Source organism: Sylvia atricapilla, chromosome 3 (genome assembly GCF_009819655.1).
Source record: "Sylvia atricapilla isolate bSylAtr1 chromosome 3, bSylAtr1.pri, whole genome shotgun sequence".
In the NCBI taxonomy this organism is placed as follows: domain Eukaryota; kingdom Metazoa; phylum Chordata; class Aves; order Passeriformes; family Sylviidae; genus Sylvia; species Sylvia atricapilla.
Window position 1 is genome coordinate 61,258,794 of NC_089142.1, and position 15,253 is coordinate 61,274,046.

The 15,253-nt window shown below is 43.5% G+C and overlaps 2 protein-coding genes across 2 annotated transcripts in view; one reads left to right on the forward strand and one right to left on the reverse strand.

The window, feature by feature from the left end:
• EZR (ezrin) overlaps nucleotides 1-5,670 on the reverse strand; it is a 36,799-nt gene extending 31,129 nt beyond the window's left edge. Inside the window, exon 1 of the mRNA XM_066315550.1 lies at nucleotides 5,517-5,670. Coding sequence (XP_066171647.1) covers nucleotides 5,517-5,528 — 12 coding nt within the window. The 5' untranslated portion in view covers nucleotides 5,529-5,670. The remainder of the gene's footprint in view (nucleotides 1-5,516) is intronic.
• The window catches only part of TMEM181 (transmembrane protein 181), a 282,632-nt gene that overhangs the window by 100,430 nt on the left and 166,949 nt on the right, over nucleotides 1-15,253 (forward strand). The window lies entirely within an intron of this gene.

The window sequence follows — 15,253 nt, forward strand, 5'->3', positions numbered from 1 at the left end:
TTAGTTGTTACACTGAGCTATGCCTTGTTTCCAGCCTCATATAGCAAGAACTTCCCCCTCTCCTAGGTGCATACACTGCTGCTCTTCGTACTTCTCAGCTCACAAGGTAAATGTTATCTGTTGCAGAAACCAGGCTTCAAAGCAAGCACACAACACAGCTAAAGTACATTACTTAACAGTGGGCAGCGTGGTTCAGTGATCTTGGGCAGCACTGCCTTCCATCAAGGTCAATCGAGTGATTATGGGATTTACAGCGCATGTAAAGCTCTTTGGGCACAGTGTGCCAAGCAAGAACAACACTGATGTAGGAATCTTCAGCGGTCATCAAGAAGTCTTATTCTCAAAAAGTCCTGACATATCACAGCTTTTTTTCATGGACAAAGGAAGATGTTCATGTGGGTGGAGGAAGAGAACAGAACAGGAAGGCTTATCTCCCTCCTTTTGACCTTTAAGAAGGCTAAGAAATTCTTTAATTAGTGACTAACATAACAGTTAACACCCTTGGTTTCTCTGTAGCAGCTAACATCCCACAAAAAACTGCCCTCGGAAATGCTTACTCAGCTCAGGCAGTAAATAAATGTTTCGGCAAAACTGTGAACTCATTCTCTTGTAACTTTATTAATTTCCTTGCATGTACGACTCAGAGAATCCTCCACCTTTCTTTTGCAGCAGTGAGTGACACATTTGGCAAATGTAAGGGAGTTCTTGCATTTGGCAAATGGAAGCTTCCTTGGGTTTCCATTTTGCCCCAGAGTGAGTATACATCTCCTGGTATCAAATATACCATACACTGTATCACCTGATGGACTGCAACTGGTGCTTACAAGGGTAATATTTTGTTCTTGACTAAATCTATATTCATCCATAAGCTAAGAGTATTTTAATTAATTGGTAACACTTAAAGATATGAAAAATTATTCTTATTTCAGTCCAGTTACAGGAATCTGCTGTAAAGAGCTCTGAGATAAAACCACTATGTGTAGTTAGAAGACATATAGTAAAGAATAAATTGAGAAGATCTCGGAACAATTATTAATATTAATTGTTTATATATAGAAATAAATTTCTGTCACTACACTTGCATATTTTTTTGGCTGGCTTATCAAAAACTTGTTAAATTTTAATGCCATAGTCTGTTCACAGACAGATAAAGGTTTGGCAGAAGACCTGTATTCTGAAAAAACAACTTGAAGACAGCATGCATGTATATTCAACATCAAACAGGTATGGAGGACTTGTCTAACCACTTAATGCCTAGCACACAGCAGCCCATTATTAACAACACAGGGCTGGGAAAACCCTTTTGAGACACCAGTTCCAGTTCCCCACTCCTACAGGCAGCAGCATTAAATTGTGTACTGTCAAATTTTATCTTAAGGACGTTAGGTCTTGGAATACTCTTCTAATAGGATCAGCAAGGAAGAGGAACCTACCCACTCACAACCCCCTCCTTCTCCCACCATACATGCTTAACTGTTCTAAAACTTTTAAGTTTCTTAAACTACAAGTTCTGCTTGAAACAATTATTTCTCCTCTTTGGCTTTTAAACTCCTTACATTTTAAACAGTTGAAGGAAGAGATAACTCCTTGAATTCTACCAGGCTGAAAGAGCTAAGCACCCTCTTATCTTAAGGTGGAATTTTGTCTCTGGTCATCACAAACCCACTCTCTAGATTTTGCTTTGAATTTGTCCTGGGCACAGGTAAGTACCTACATTAAAGGAAGCTCTCACTAGAACCTTCTATTAATGCTTTCTCTTAGAGAAGCCCTGCACGTTGCAGATGACATGCACAACAGGACAGCTGTACTACCACTGATTAATCCATCTCCTTCTAGCCTATTTAGTTAGGGACCTTCTTTCCCCACCCCTCCAAGTTTAACTATATTGCAAAGGGAGCTTATTACCCCAGTCCTCCAATCCTCTTTATATGTTGGCTCTCTGCATCAATAATACTTCCCCTCAACAGCATGAAATGAACAGATTTCATTACTATGCTCAGCTTTCTGACCACAGGCCATTAATAAAAGCATTAAAAAAGGCGCCTCTGGATATTATTCACTTGTATTTTCTCTTTAGGACCAAAAGCTGCTAGACTGCATTTACTGCTGTCCTCTCTTTACACAGTTTTATACACATTCACACAAGTATTAGAAGTTCTTGTGTGAAACTACATCAATCAAATGCTATGCTGCAAAGCTAACTTAATTTCTTGTAAAGCTTTACATTTTGTCTTTTCACCCCATGAAGAAACAGAAGAAAACCCAACCCAAACCAACCAAACAAAAAAATCCACCTTCAACAAAGTAACCAAGAATGCTGGTAGATCAGATCAAATTAACAGCTCTATAGACCCCAGATCACATTTCCTTCTCCTTCGGTAAGCACTGTTCATTAGCCCACAGCCATGCTGTTCTAGCCACAATTTATTAGATTGGTTTGTTTTGCAAGAGGATATAATCCACCTAAAACACCTTCAGAAATAAACTAGTACCACGAATCTAGGAAAAATGCAGAGAGCACACAGACACTCCAGTAATGAAACAAAGCAAGGTTGAGCAAGTAAGTTTATTTAGCATTTCACTCATTTCCAGGTAACATAGCAAGATTTGGACAAGATGACACCTTCTGCATTTCCTTACAAAACAATTCACTACCTGTAAAGCCTAATGAACCTCTGTACAGACCAGAGAGAAATCATGCATCTGAACTGTTGATGAACTCCCAGCCATAAATCCTCATGAACTGGGTATAGGTTATATATTTATAGCTTACCTTGAAGAGATCTCGTTACTTTGTAACTGTTACACATGGCAGAATGGCTGTGTTAAATTAGATATTAAAACATGTCTATGTTAACAAATATACTTATTTCACTATTATTTTCTACTACAATTTATTTTGAGCGTGGTAAGCATGCATCAGATACAACTGTGACCAAATGTTACCACAGAATCAGGAAGCTGCACTTTCTAGCACTTCACTTTGGTACTCAATTAAAACACAAAATCACTAATGTTCTACTGCTAATGGATTCGCTAGTTATTTACTGTGAAATAATAAATTACAAACATGACCCATAAGCTTTGTGCGTGCATTTATAATTTTTGTTAAAATTTCATATAAAGGTTTAGCTTATTGGGTTGTGGGTGGAGGGGCCAGAGGGGAAGGTGTTGCCAAAATTTTGCTTTCTGTCACCATAACCTTTACTTGTACATAACTGATGGCCAGTGTGTGAGACTTCACACACAGCAGCATGAAGTCTGCCAAGCAACACCGTATTTACTTACGCCATGCAGACAAGACACATGCAAACAAGCACAGGTAATAAATATTTAGCATCCATGCCAAATACCCAGCAGAAACACACTGCTTCCCTGTGCATCCCAAGAGGTCGTGCTATCGCTCCTCACACATGCCAAAGGCTGTTGTCACATTCGTCCTGCGCACAGTTCTGCCTCTGGAGTGACAGCTTTACATCCTCTCTCCATGCAAACTGACACGAATCCTATTTAGCTGTATTAAGATTAAATGACCTGAGTTGGGAAGGATCCAAATCCAGTCTCAGTCTAAAGCAGACAGACTGAACAGTGTGTTTTACTAAAATAGCCTCTGCAAAATTCCTCTTTTCCATTTACAATAAGACGGCAAGTTAGCCCCACTGAACAGCAGATTCAATAAGAAAAAGGTTTATATTTACAAAGTATTGCCACAGAGTCTTGTCCATAAATCCCAGCCAGTCGGTCACACCTCAGAAGTCTTTACAGTACTACTGTCCTTTCCCAGTGGATGGTGGCTTACACCATCCACCCTTGTTATTCACTGGCTAGTCAGCTAAGAAAGAAAAAAATCACCATCTCTGAGGGAATACAAATATAGCCCTGCCAAGCGAAAGGATAAACACAGCTGTATTTTTTTAAGAGATTAAAGAGTTTTTGTACACCTATCCACAGCTTCCAGTGCGACTTAGTCCTAAACCAGGATTTCAGATTATTCTAACCAGGATATTTCAAGAAAGCACTCTGTAATTAGCAAAGAGCTACCAAGGCAGAAAGAGATTATTCACACACAACCTTTTATATCCATACTTTATAAATTATGTATTTGCTTCCCCAGTTACAGAAAGGCTCTCTCAGTTAGAGACATTACTATATGCAGCAATATATCACCTCCTACTGATGAAATACAGCCAGGGAGACTGAATATTTATCAGTTCTTAGGACTGAGCACAGTTTGTTTTTGGCATGTGTTTGTCTTCTTTTTTTTTTTTTTTTTTTTTTTTGGGGGGGGGTGTTTGTTTGAGGGGGTTTTTTTAGGTTTACAGAAACTGCAATGTAAGTTAACATAAAGACTTAAAAAAAAAAAAAAGTTCAACTAACTTCAATGTTATGGCAGTAAAACACCAATTACTTATTACCACAAAGATAAGCTTGTTTGCTCTAATTTCACATTTCATTTAAATGAGCTAATACTCGCATAAGTCCTTCATTGCACTGCATTTTAAGAAACATTGCCTCTATTGAAAATAGATAGTAACAACAATCTGTTCTGATTACGCTCTTCAAAGTTCAAAAGTGCGTCCGCTCCAACGACTGCTCAAAGCTCCGCGTTCGGCGGTTGGCTCCCCAAGGGAATTACCGTCTCTAACCGGCACAGGAGCAGCAGACTTTAAAATAAAACAAACAAAAAAAAAACCCACTAGAAGGTCGGAGGAGGAGGCGGTGCAGACTTGCTGGTGGTGTCAAGAGAAAGAAGGAGGGATGAAAAAGACCGTTCCATTGAAAAAAAAAAAAAAATTCCAACCAAAAAAAGGAAACAGGTCTTCGATAATGACTGGTAAAGACCAGTGTGGAGAACTTTATTAAGAGTCCCTAGCGTTTAGTTTTTAGATCTCAAAATAAGGCGGGAACAAGGTTTCCCCTATGTTTAGAGATGCATACATGCTTCCTGTAGATAAATGCACAGGCCACAAGCATACCAAATGGCAGTCGGCGCAGTTGTATCATTTCTCGTTAAGCGGAGCGTGATGAAAGCTCTTGTTTCGAGAGTTACTCGGGAGCTCTGTGCATGACTAGCGCGGAAGCGCTACACAAGACGGAGCAATCCACCGCCTGATCTCTGGAGCAGAGACCCGGGGCTCGGCGCTCCCTTTCCCGGCGGCGGGACGGCGAGGAGATCCCCCACCCCCCCGAGGCGCCCCCGTCCTGCCCGCGGCCCTGCGCCCGCAGGCAGCCGCCCCAGCGATCCCGCCCGCTCCGAGCAGCCGCTGATGTGGCTCCCGAGCGGGGTGCCCGCCGCTCCCGCCGCCGCTGCCGCGCACAACTTCCCAGGGCGCCAGAGCCGGGACGGCCCGTCCCACCCCGGGGAGCAGGGACCGGGACTCAGCCCTTCCAGCCCGGCAAAAGCCCGCGCCGCGACACCCGGAGGTGACCGCCCCGCCGGGCACCCGGGCTCGGGCAGCCCCCAACGCCCCGCCGCGGCCCCGCGGAGCGCCTCCCTCCCACCGCGCCCCACTCACCGGCTTCGGCATTTTGAGGGCTGCTGGTGCTCCTGTTACTCCCGACACAAACGTTCATGCAGCGCCTGCCTCGCCTCTGCCGAGCGCCCCGTGCGGAGGAGGTGGAGGAGGAAGGAGCCGCTCCCGGCCACGGCGGCAGCGCAGCCCGCGAGTGCGGCGCCGGCCGCCCGGCGGCGGGTTAAGTACGGCAGGTGGGGCCCGGCGGTGACTCACCGCCGCCGGCCATTGCCCGCCGCTCCCCCCAAGCGCGGCACCGGCCTCGCCCAGCCGCCGGGCACCGCCGCCGGCTTCGCTTCGACGTCCCCGGGGCGGAGGGGACAGCGCGGCCCGGAGCCTCCGGCAGCCCCCGAGCCCCTCGCGGTGAGGGACAACAGGGCGGGCAACAGGTGCGGGGGCGGCGCCGCCCCGGCCCCCGGGCACGGCCGCGCCCTGCGGGGCTCCTGCGGGGCTCCTGCGGCCCCCACCCCGCGGGAGAGCCCGGCCCGGCCCGCCGCAGCACCCCCGCACCTGCCGGGGCCGCGCCGGGGTCGGCGCTTCCCAAGCCGGTGGATGGTACGGGGAAAGCGTCCGGCGCAAGGATGATGCCTTAGGGGCGGCCTGTAATAATTGCTGTGTTTCTTGAAGTGGGAGGTCGGAAAATATGATTGTTTAACAAAACACAGGCTTGCTTTGTGTAGTAAAGCATATTTTCAGCGATGTCAGCAAAAGAGAAAACTTTGAAAATCCATCTAAACTCAGAAACTATAGAGTATACTTCAGTTGGTTCTGACTTTTCATAAAGCCCAAAAAAGTTCGTGCAAGAAACATAGCAATTGAAAAATGTACACAGACAACAAAGTTTGTGTCTCTGCCCCTCGTTCCTTCTCCCTCCTCACCCACGAATGTAATGCACTTCTGTGGACAGTGTCTGCCAGGAGCTGCTGGCCTCCCACTGCATCTGCTTGCTTCGCTGGTCACAAGAGCACGTTGATTTACATAGTCATGGGCAACAGGACACAGCTCTTCCACTGTGCCAGCAGTGGCATGTAGTTGAGCTGTGAGATTGAGGAAATTGTGCAGCCTGTACCCAAGCTGCTGACTGCAGCATCCCAGTTCAACCGCTGTCTGTTTGGCATAGGACATAGGACAGGAACAGGGAGGCACAGAACAAGGAGAATAACACCCCACTGCATGGAAAACATATAGGGTGGGAGAGGGCCTGGGAAATATCAAGGGATGGTGACAAAAAGGACAGCCCAAACAATACAGGTCCTGCTTTGGCAGAGATCCAAATGGTGTCTTTCCCCCCCCCCCCCCCCCCCCCCCCCCCCCAGAGTCCACCAAGGAGCACTTGGTTGTGCCACATTAAAATAAAAGGATTATTACTGTGTCAGGTCTGTGAAAGAAAGGGGAGGGGAGCTGAGCTGGAGGCTGAGAGAATTCATGGTAATACTCCTTTCATGTTGCATGATCCTCAGAGATTAGAGGCAGTTTTACCATCAAAACAGCCATGGGGGTGGAAGCTTGCAACAGCAGGTGAGAAGAAATGGTCTAAGCTGAACAGATTCCAAGAAAAGGGCCATGGGATCAAACATCCTTAGGAAACAGATATGACCTCTATTTTCAGTTGAAATAATCCACTGAGATTTACTTGGGTCAGGTTAATTTAACAAAATATGCTGACACTCAGTTGGATTGGGTAGATTTAATAAAAATATGATTCAGGAGCACACTTGCTATGCTCTTCTCATTAGCAATAAATTTATGGTGGGATTCATGCTTTATTCAGTAGTATGACACTGGAAATGAACCAGACCAAATTATCACAATGTTTTGGGTAGGCTGCCAAGCACAAGGAATAACTGTTCCAAGAAGTGCTGTAAGAACCCAGCTTCTGCAGCTCTCACAGTCTTAGATTTTTTTTTTTTTTTGGGGGGGGGGGGGGGGATGAAAAAGGATAGAGATGAGATATTTTCAAGCCAGAGTCTTAAAATCCAGATTAGGGCTGTAATTGGAAAAAGAAAAGTCAAAACAAGAGTGTGTGTCTGCGTCCCCTTGAAAGAAAGCATTGTATGGATCAAATGGGAAGCCCATTGCCATTCTAGGAGATTTTCATTCCCAAAATCCTTTCCTGTCCATAGCACAGCATGGGCTCAGAGACCATCACCCTGGGGCTTCATGTTGAAGCAACTCCACGTCAGAGAGATGTCTCATTTAATACATCATATTTAGCCAGGTAAGTGTTTCCATATGCTAGTTACAAATCCAAGCTTAAACCCCTGTTTTTGTTGGGTTTTTGTTGTGGGGTGTTTGTTTTGGTTTTGTTTTGTTTTTTTCCCTAACGCTTACCATTGCTTCCTAACCACACAAAACTAGGGGCAAAAGGAATTTAGGTGACTAATAATTAAGTGTGGCAACATACAATCTCTAGGTTCCTGTTTGCCACAGCACATAACCTTGTGCCATTCTCCCACAGTCACCTGCAATACATGGGGAAAGGTAGATACCTCAGTGGCATCCATAACTACCAGCTTGCCCAATACTGCTCCACCCAAAACCAGCCCCTGTGAACATACTGAGCTTACACAGGAAGAATTGTCTTCAGTGGAAGGAACCAGAACCATTGCCAGCATGGAGTATGTGTTCGACACCCTTTGCCTCCCTCCTGGGCTTTTGCCTCATGCTAGGTGTGTTTTCAAACCCTCTTGCCTGCCGAGATAGGGGTTTGAAATGGCTTTGTATTGTCACAAAGACACCTCGGCTAGGTAGGTGTCTTTGTGACAATACAAAACTCTCTTCTACACCCATATCCTTCCTTTTTATTTCCCTCCCCACCTACCCCCTAGAAGGATGGGAAGGTATATAATGGCAAGCCTCTTCTTCCCTTCTATACAGAAGCCTTGTCATCCTTTCCAGACACAAAACAGTTCCCCTCTGCTCCAGAGTGGGGGTAAAAGCCCTCAGTTCTCTGGATTTCCTGAGTGCCCTGAAAATCATTATATTGAATTTTGAGAGTATGGACATTGTGTTTAATACTGATAAGCATTGTCTAAGAATGCTAGAGTCTGGATCCCCTTTGGAGTGTGTGTGTGAGGGAATATTGGAGAAGGCATGATATGGGCACAAAACAATCAACAAGACATCCTGGGGCAGAAGCACAAATATAGAAAAAACAGATACAAATATACAATCTGGGGGAAACTCCACATGAAAATTCTATGGAACTTGGTTACTTCTAGATTTAGGCATTAGCCAAGCAAGAGAGAGCCTTTATGGCCATCCTAACCACATCATCTTCAGTACGACCTCACAATTAATCATAAGACCCAAATCAAAATGAAGCTTTTAAGTCACAGGATTAAGATCTGCTCTGATCCAGCACTTACTCTTAACCTGCTTTATTAAGAGGATAGCATTACCAACCATTTACAGGAATTAATAAGGCAGAGGAGGTGATGAAAGAATCCCGATTGCTCAGCAGGTCAGTAGCAGAACCCAGTTTCTGTCCTCTTCCCTGTAACAGTTCCTGTGACTTACTGACCCCTAACCAAACTGTGTCATCCTCATCAAGCCTGCCTTCCCTGTTTTAGAGAGAAGACCCATTTGATTTGCATGTCACTTTAAGCTGTAATAACATTTAAAATTGATGTGGATCATTTATGAATTCCAAGTACTTGCCTATATTTGCTCAAGCAAGTCCTATCACTAAAAAGTGGCTTTTGCTTAACAGGCTTCATGCCAGGCAATTTTTAGTCAACATAAAACTTCTTAAGCCAGATCAACCTGGAACTGGGAAATGTGGAATCTTGTGCCCTAAATCCATAATTTTTTTTTTTGCTCATGCAGAATCAATAGCCTCAAGAACAGACAGACCTAAACTCCCTGTTTCTGTGAATAGAAAGCTTCATCCAGGTTAGGCAAGGCATAGCTGGAAGAGTTTTGCAGCATCTCTGCTGGTCTGTTGGCAGATTTTTTTTACTAACAAAAATCTATAGTAGCTAACTCTGTTCTCTTGACAATTCATAGACTATGCATTTTGTACAGCAGCTAAAAGAAAGGACATTCATTAGAGTAGTTAATGGAAAGGATGCCATGTTCTGAGATATGTTGTATAGATTTAAGAAGATCTGCTGTCATGTCGGACAGTCAAGATTCTTTGATTTTCTTTATCAACTGGAATAGCTGTAAAAGAAAAAAGAACCATATGGTATTACTGATAATAGTTTCTTTTTCATTGTGCATAACTGAATAAGCAACTTATTACCCACTGTACCCACTGCACGTTCTGAAATTTTGGCATTATAATTCCTGAAATGTCAGACTTCAGGAAGAGTGACCAAGGACTTGGTGAGTTATAGTTCTGTCTGCACAGAGAGCTACTTCCCCACAACCCACACTGAGCTTCCTGAAAACCTGACAGATTCAGGTCACAGTGGACCAGCATTTATTGGCAAAGCCTCGAGACATTCTCTGGGTTTCTTGTAAGGGGATAAATGGCGCAAAAGAGTGCAAGGCTTGTGCCTCATTTTTGCTTATTCCTACAAGAAGCCGCTGCCAAGTTCAGTTGCTTGTTGTTCCTACATGAAAAGCTGCTGTTGCCAGGTTTGGTTGTTTGTTGTTTTGTTTTTGGATTTTTTTCTTTTTCAGTAAACATAGGTTGGGGTTTTTTTCCTGCACCAACAAGGCACATTCAGGTCTGGAAATAAACCTCATTCAATGATCCAATGGTTACAAGCTGGGAGATCCTTGTCTTTGCAATCATTTTGTCTTCCAGCAGCACCCCCAAGTAGTCCTTGGGATTATCTGACTCTGATTGACCATCACGGAGCCCTATGAGGACATGGTAGATTATGAAGAAAAGTATGTATGATGAAGTTTATGAAGGATTATTTTAAATGTTGTAAGAAAGTAAAATAACCAGATAAGACTTCAGGCTTTTATCTAGTTTGTTCTTACCCATCAAAAAAAAGAGCGAAAAGCTTAAAAGAAGATTGTTTCTTCTCAATAAGTTTTGAGAAATCCCAAACACATTTTGTCTTCACTTCCCATGAGACCTGTCTTAGTAACCTCTCTAGTAACACATTCTTCTTCCACAGGCAACTTTCACAGTGAGTGATGTAAAGTGTGCAATAAAATCTTCTTTTCAACTGAAACAAAACATAATTTGGCATTTACATTTTGTGTACACTGAGATTGAGAAATTATTTACAATGAATGGGGAAGGCAAGACTTAGTGGTAGGTAAAATACAGATAAAATATTACTCAAAGTAAAGGCAGGTTTAAACATGAATGTGACCAGGGAAGGAAAGTCTATGGTAATCATCATTGTAAGTGAAATCCACAATGAATTATTGATTTACCAACAAATAAACAGATAGAATGAGAACAATCATGTCACAAACCATTATTTGAAAATGTGTGAAATGACGAATGAAGTGCATGACATACTGAATTTGTAGAGATTATACCACGTGTGTAAATCCAGCCATGTTTGCCCAAGGCTCAAAGCAAATGGAAACCAGGGCCAACGCAGCTTTTACGTCTTAAAATGAAATTATGATCTTAATGCTTGTGATAAGAAAGGAAAGGGGAAGGGAGTTCCCCTGGTTAAGTAATCTCTATTTCACCTTGATATCTTCCTTTGTGCTTTCTGTTTGAAATCTGATTAAAAGCAGAGCTGAGTGCCATATATTGCAAATACCCCCTGCACATCTGAGCATTTTCTATGGAACCAGCTCTTTTAGTGGCTTGGATATTTTCTTTTTCTTTTTCTTTTTTTTTTTTTTTTTTTTTTTTTGCAGCTGTTGGTTTTTGTTGTTTTTTTTTGTTTTTTTTTTTTTTCATTTGGTTGGTTTTGCTTTTTAACATCAAAGTAGAGATGTGTTAAGATGGTGCTGACAAAAATTGCATGTCAAATAACATTAACTAAGTTCATGTGCTTCAGAGACAGGGCACAGATCTGTGTTTAGAGCAGGTGAGAGTGGTTAGGAAGGTGGAAGCAAAACAAATGTCTACTTGTTCATAAAGAGAAAATAGTTCATAGTCAATATGCAGTGGTTTTTTTACTCCAAGTTGTTTTATAATTACATATATTGCTGACATTTGCATTGCTCTGACTGTGGGAATGAGGCTGTAAGAGTTCAAAACCACAAGTAATAAGCTATTTCAATTTAACTAAGGGTGCCCAAACTCAGAATTTCAGGGCTAAGAGTGCAAAGTTCAATGTATAATTAATAGACAGAGTACCTTTTCTTTTCCTGCGATATGATACTGACTCACACCTTTTAGGATCAGTTTTAAGGTCCCATTGTTTGACTTTCAGCATAAACGAAGCTCTTGAGTTTCACCCCGTGATTCTCAAATCCAGCGTGTAATATTAGAAAGGCCTTAAACTCCATTCTCAAGACTGAATGGCAGCGATTTTACCTCCTGATCAGCTCTCTCCAGAGCAAAGTGCTCTTTCCGTATAAGCTTTGAAAGTTGTTTGCATTGACTGGTACTTGTATTTCTCATTCAATTTCAGAAGCTGCATTATCTATAAGGCAACTCACAGTTAAATACTCAGCCAAAAAAAAAGATCTAGCATAGCTCTTGCCTTGGCTAAGTCAGTAATATAAGCTGGGCATTACTATGCAGTTTGGTGACAAACAGTTTTCTCATATTTTTCTCTAATAGAAACAGAAAAAAATTCTTGATGCAGAGGTTACTAGGTAAGGTCCAGAAGTCCCAAATATCACTCTAGCCTATTTTGCCATTTAGGACTAGCTCTTCCAGATATCTTCTCATATTTTGCCTAGCCTGATTTAAGTGCTCTGTGCAACAAGGCTCTCCCCCTTTGAACAGCAGAGATCAGGTTTATTTTGTAGTGTAAGACTGGTTAACCTTAAAGACGGCATCTAATAGCAAGTGAAACAGAAAATATATGATACTGAGAATGCAGTTTATTACTGGTCCATACACTATCCCTCCTACTCTGCATCACTTGCATCTGCTGCAGACCTGAACATTTCCAAGTGCCATTAGGAGATGAAGTTGTTTGTTCTCCCCTCAGACTGCAGCTTCCCAACAGCAGTGCAGGCTGCACAGGGAGCTCTCAGTGCTGAATAAGAAGACAATATACTTATGGAGGTTCATCACGCAGATAAAAGAGAGGAGTTTTGACCTTAGTGTCTCATGAGTAAGACACGAGCTGGAGTCTGAAGTACAAGTATCCACCTGTCTCTTGGGAAATCCTCTGTTTGCTCTGTGATAACCATAATGCTGAAAACAGGCGGGTACTGATGAAGACGTAAGACCAAGTACAAGGGAGGTACAAGCAGGGTGACATTTCTAAGCAAAGTAGCAAACTGCCTACTTTCACCAGACCTGAATTTTAATTCTGATAGTTTGCAAGGGCTTACCTGGGACTGTACCTCAATCAAATATTCATCCATGAGGAAAAAATATTTGTGTTTCATAGCAAACAGCTCATATACAATTTACAAATGGCCACATATATCCTTAATTGGTTTTCAACCACCCTGCTAAACACTGAGGGCAAACTAAATCCATTTTATGTCAAGGCTGCATATGCACAGTCACCTTATCTAATCAGTCCCAGCTGCCTTAGAGGCAGTAACTCAGAAACAAAGAGGCTACCAAACCAAATAACTTCTGTGAGGCCTTGCTGGAGGAGAAGGGGATCAGGTTGATTACTGTTCACCTGCCACACTGAGGCATGCAGGTAACCTGAAACAAAGGGAGTTTTCAGTGCTTCCCAATGACACACCTACCCTGTGAAGTAATTACCTCTGACGCATGACATAAAAGATAAACAACAAGTCTTGTAGCATGTTGGCTAGCAACTCACCAAAACACTCTGGAAAATATCAGTATGCTATGCCTCCTTTAAAATACTGGGTGAATTTCACCTGTTTTCAGCAGGTAACTCAGGACCTGGGAATTAACTGAGTAGCACTTGAGCCTTTAAAATAAAGTTGACATGCTGCCTCAGATGTAACCAGGATTTCACATAGACTTGATTTGCTCCTAGGAAGAACACAGCTCAGCAGCTCATTTATATAATAAGCTGGTTATCTTTTACAGGTGGCATGATGAATTCTTTGGTCTCATTTAATAAAAGAGAAATGTCAAGATGAGAGGAGTAAATCTATCATATGTAACTTAGGAAACCCCTTCTCTGCTATGGTTTCATTTGTGTGATGTCTCAGCATTTGCCAGAAACCTTTGGAGCCAGATTCATTGGTAGACTGCTCTGTTTTCACCTTCAAGCACGTCCAGTGTGGGAGGAGAAGGGTGAGGTCCTGCTGGACTCCAGAGGCAGGGTGTTGTGTCCCTTCACCTGGTATCAGTTAAGCATGAGGATTGGGTGACTCCAGAGCTGGTGCTTCATAAGCTAATTGTTCAGCATGTTTAATTATCTTGGAACGGTAAAAACATTGTTGTTGCAGCCATCAGAAATGAGGCAGAGTTTCTGTATCCAAGAGGTTTGTCTGGTTTTCCTACCCATGCCATTTGGCCTTACACAGGATTTTTTGGCCTCATGGACTTTGCTTTGGGTAATTTAGTACAAACATATATCCATTAGAAATCTTCATAGTCATACCTTGGATCATCTCCAAAGCCAGGCCCAGTTTGTTCCTGAGGGAGAGCAGGAGCACAAGAGCTGGGAACACCTTGTAGTCCTGAGCGAACCATATTGTCCCTAAGGCATGCTACGCTGTTATGTGCAGCATTTTTCTGTGAGAAAGTGGGTTGCCCTTTGTTGCTCTCGCTGGCTGAGTTCTGCCTGCCATGGCAGATGTAGAGGGAGAGGGAAGTACAGCATCAAGGTATGGCCTTCTTTTGCAGAGTTCTGATGCAGGGCCATGGCTGTGAGCACTGGGGCTGCTGTCACAGGAAGGGCTGTGCCAGGTAGCATGGCCTGTTTCTGGCCCAGCGTGTTGAAGCACCCAGGACAGACTCCCTTCAGAGTGTCCAAGTGGTCTGGATCTAGGGATGCAAGTGGCTTCTTGTCTGCCACCCACAGGGAATGTGGTGTTTGAGCCCTGGTTATGAAAGCCTGCAAGAAAGGCTCAGCTGTCTCCATGTCTGCACGGCAGTCCAGACCGCCAGGGAGGTTTCCCTGCCCAGCCCTCCATGGCTACTCTGCCAGGCAGGACAGTAGCACAGAATAGGAAAACTGAGAGTCCTGGACACTGGCCTGGTTTCCCTTTACCTGTCTGAAATGGCGAGGCAGGAAAACACCAAAAGGACCTTAGAGTTGACAGCAAAACAGGGTGTGCATGTACAGCTGATTCACAGGGTGGAGTAACAGCTGGACGCACTGGCAAAGCGAGACACTGGTCTCAGAGGCGGGACTTGCCCTAGAGAAGATGTGCCTGGGAGGGTTCAGGGACCTCCTGGAGAACAGCACCTAAGGTGCTCCCAGAAAGTCACGTGGACAGGACTAATAAAAGCACTTCATACACTTCATTTCTCTCCCAGTGCAATCATCTCTAACAACACACCATTCTTTCCACTTGTGTTCAAAGTTTTGGGAGCTCTCCTGATCCCACAAAGCAAGCAATATAACAGCAAGGAATAACTTTCTAATGTATTATCTTTCCAGATATCTAAATGTACTCCTTCCCTGCATTCCTCCCAATGCCCTCCACCCCTGTCTCCTGAAATAACTGCTCACTCATCACTAAAGTTTAGCCATGCTGTGCTGTACAAATCCAGAGAGATAAGAAACAATATTCTTTAGATAACAGCA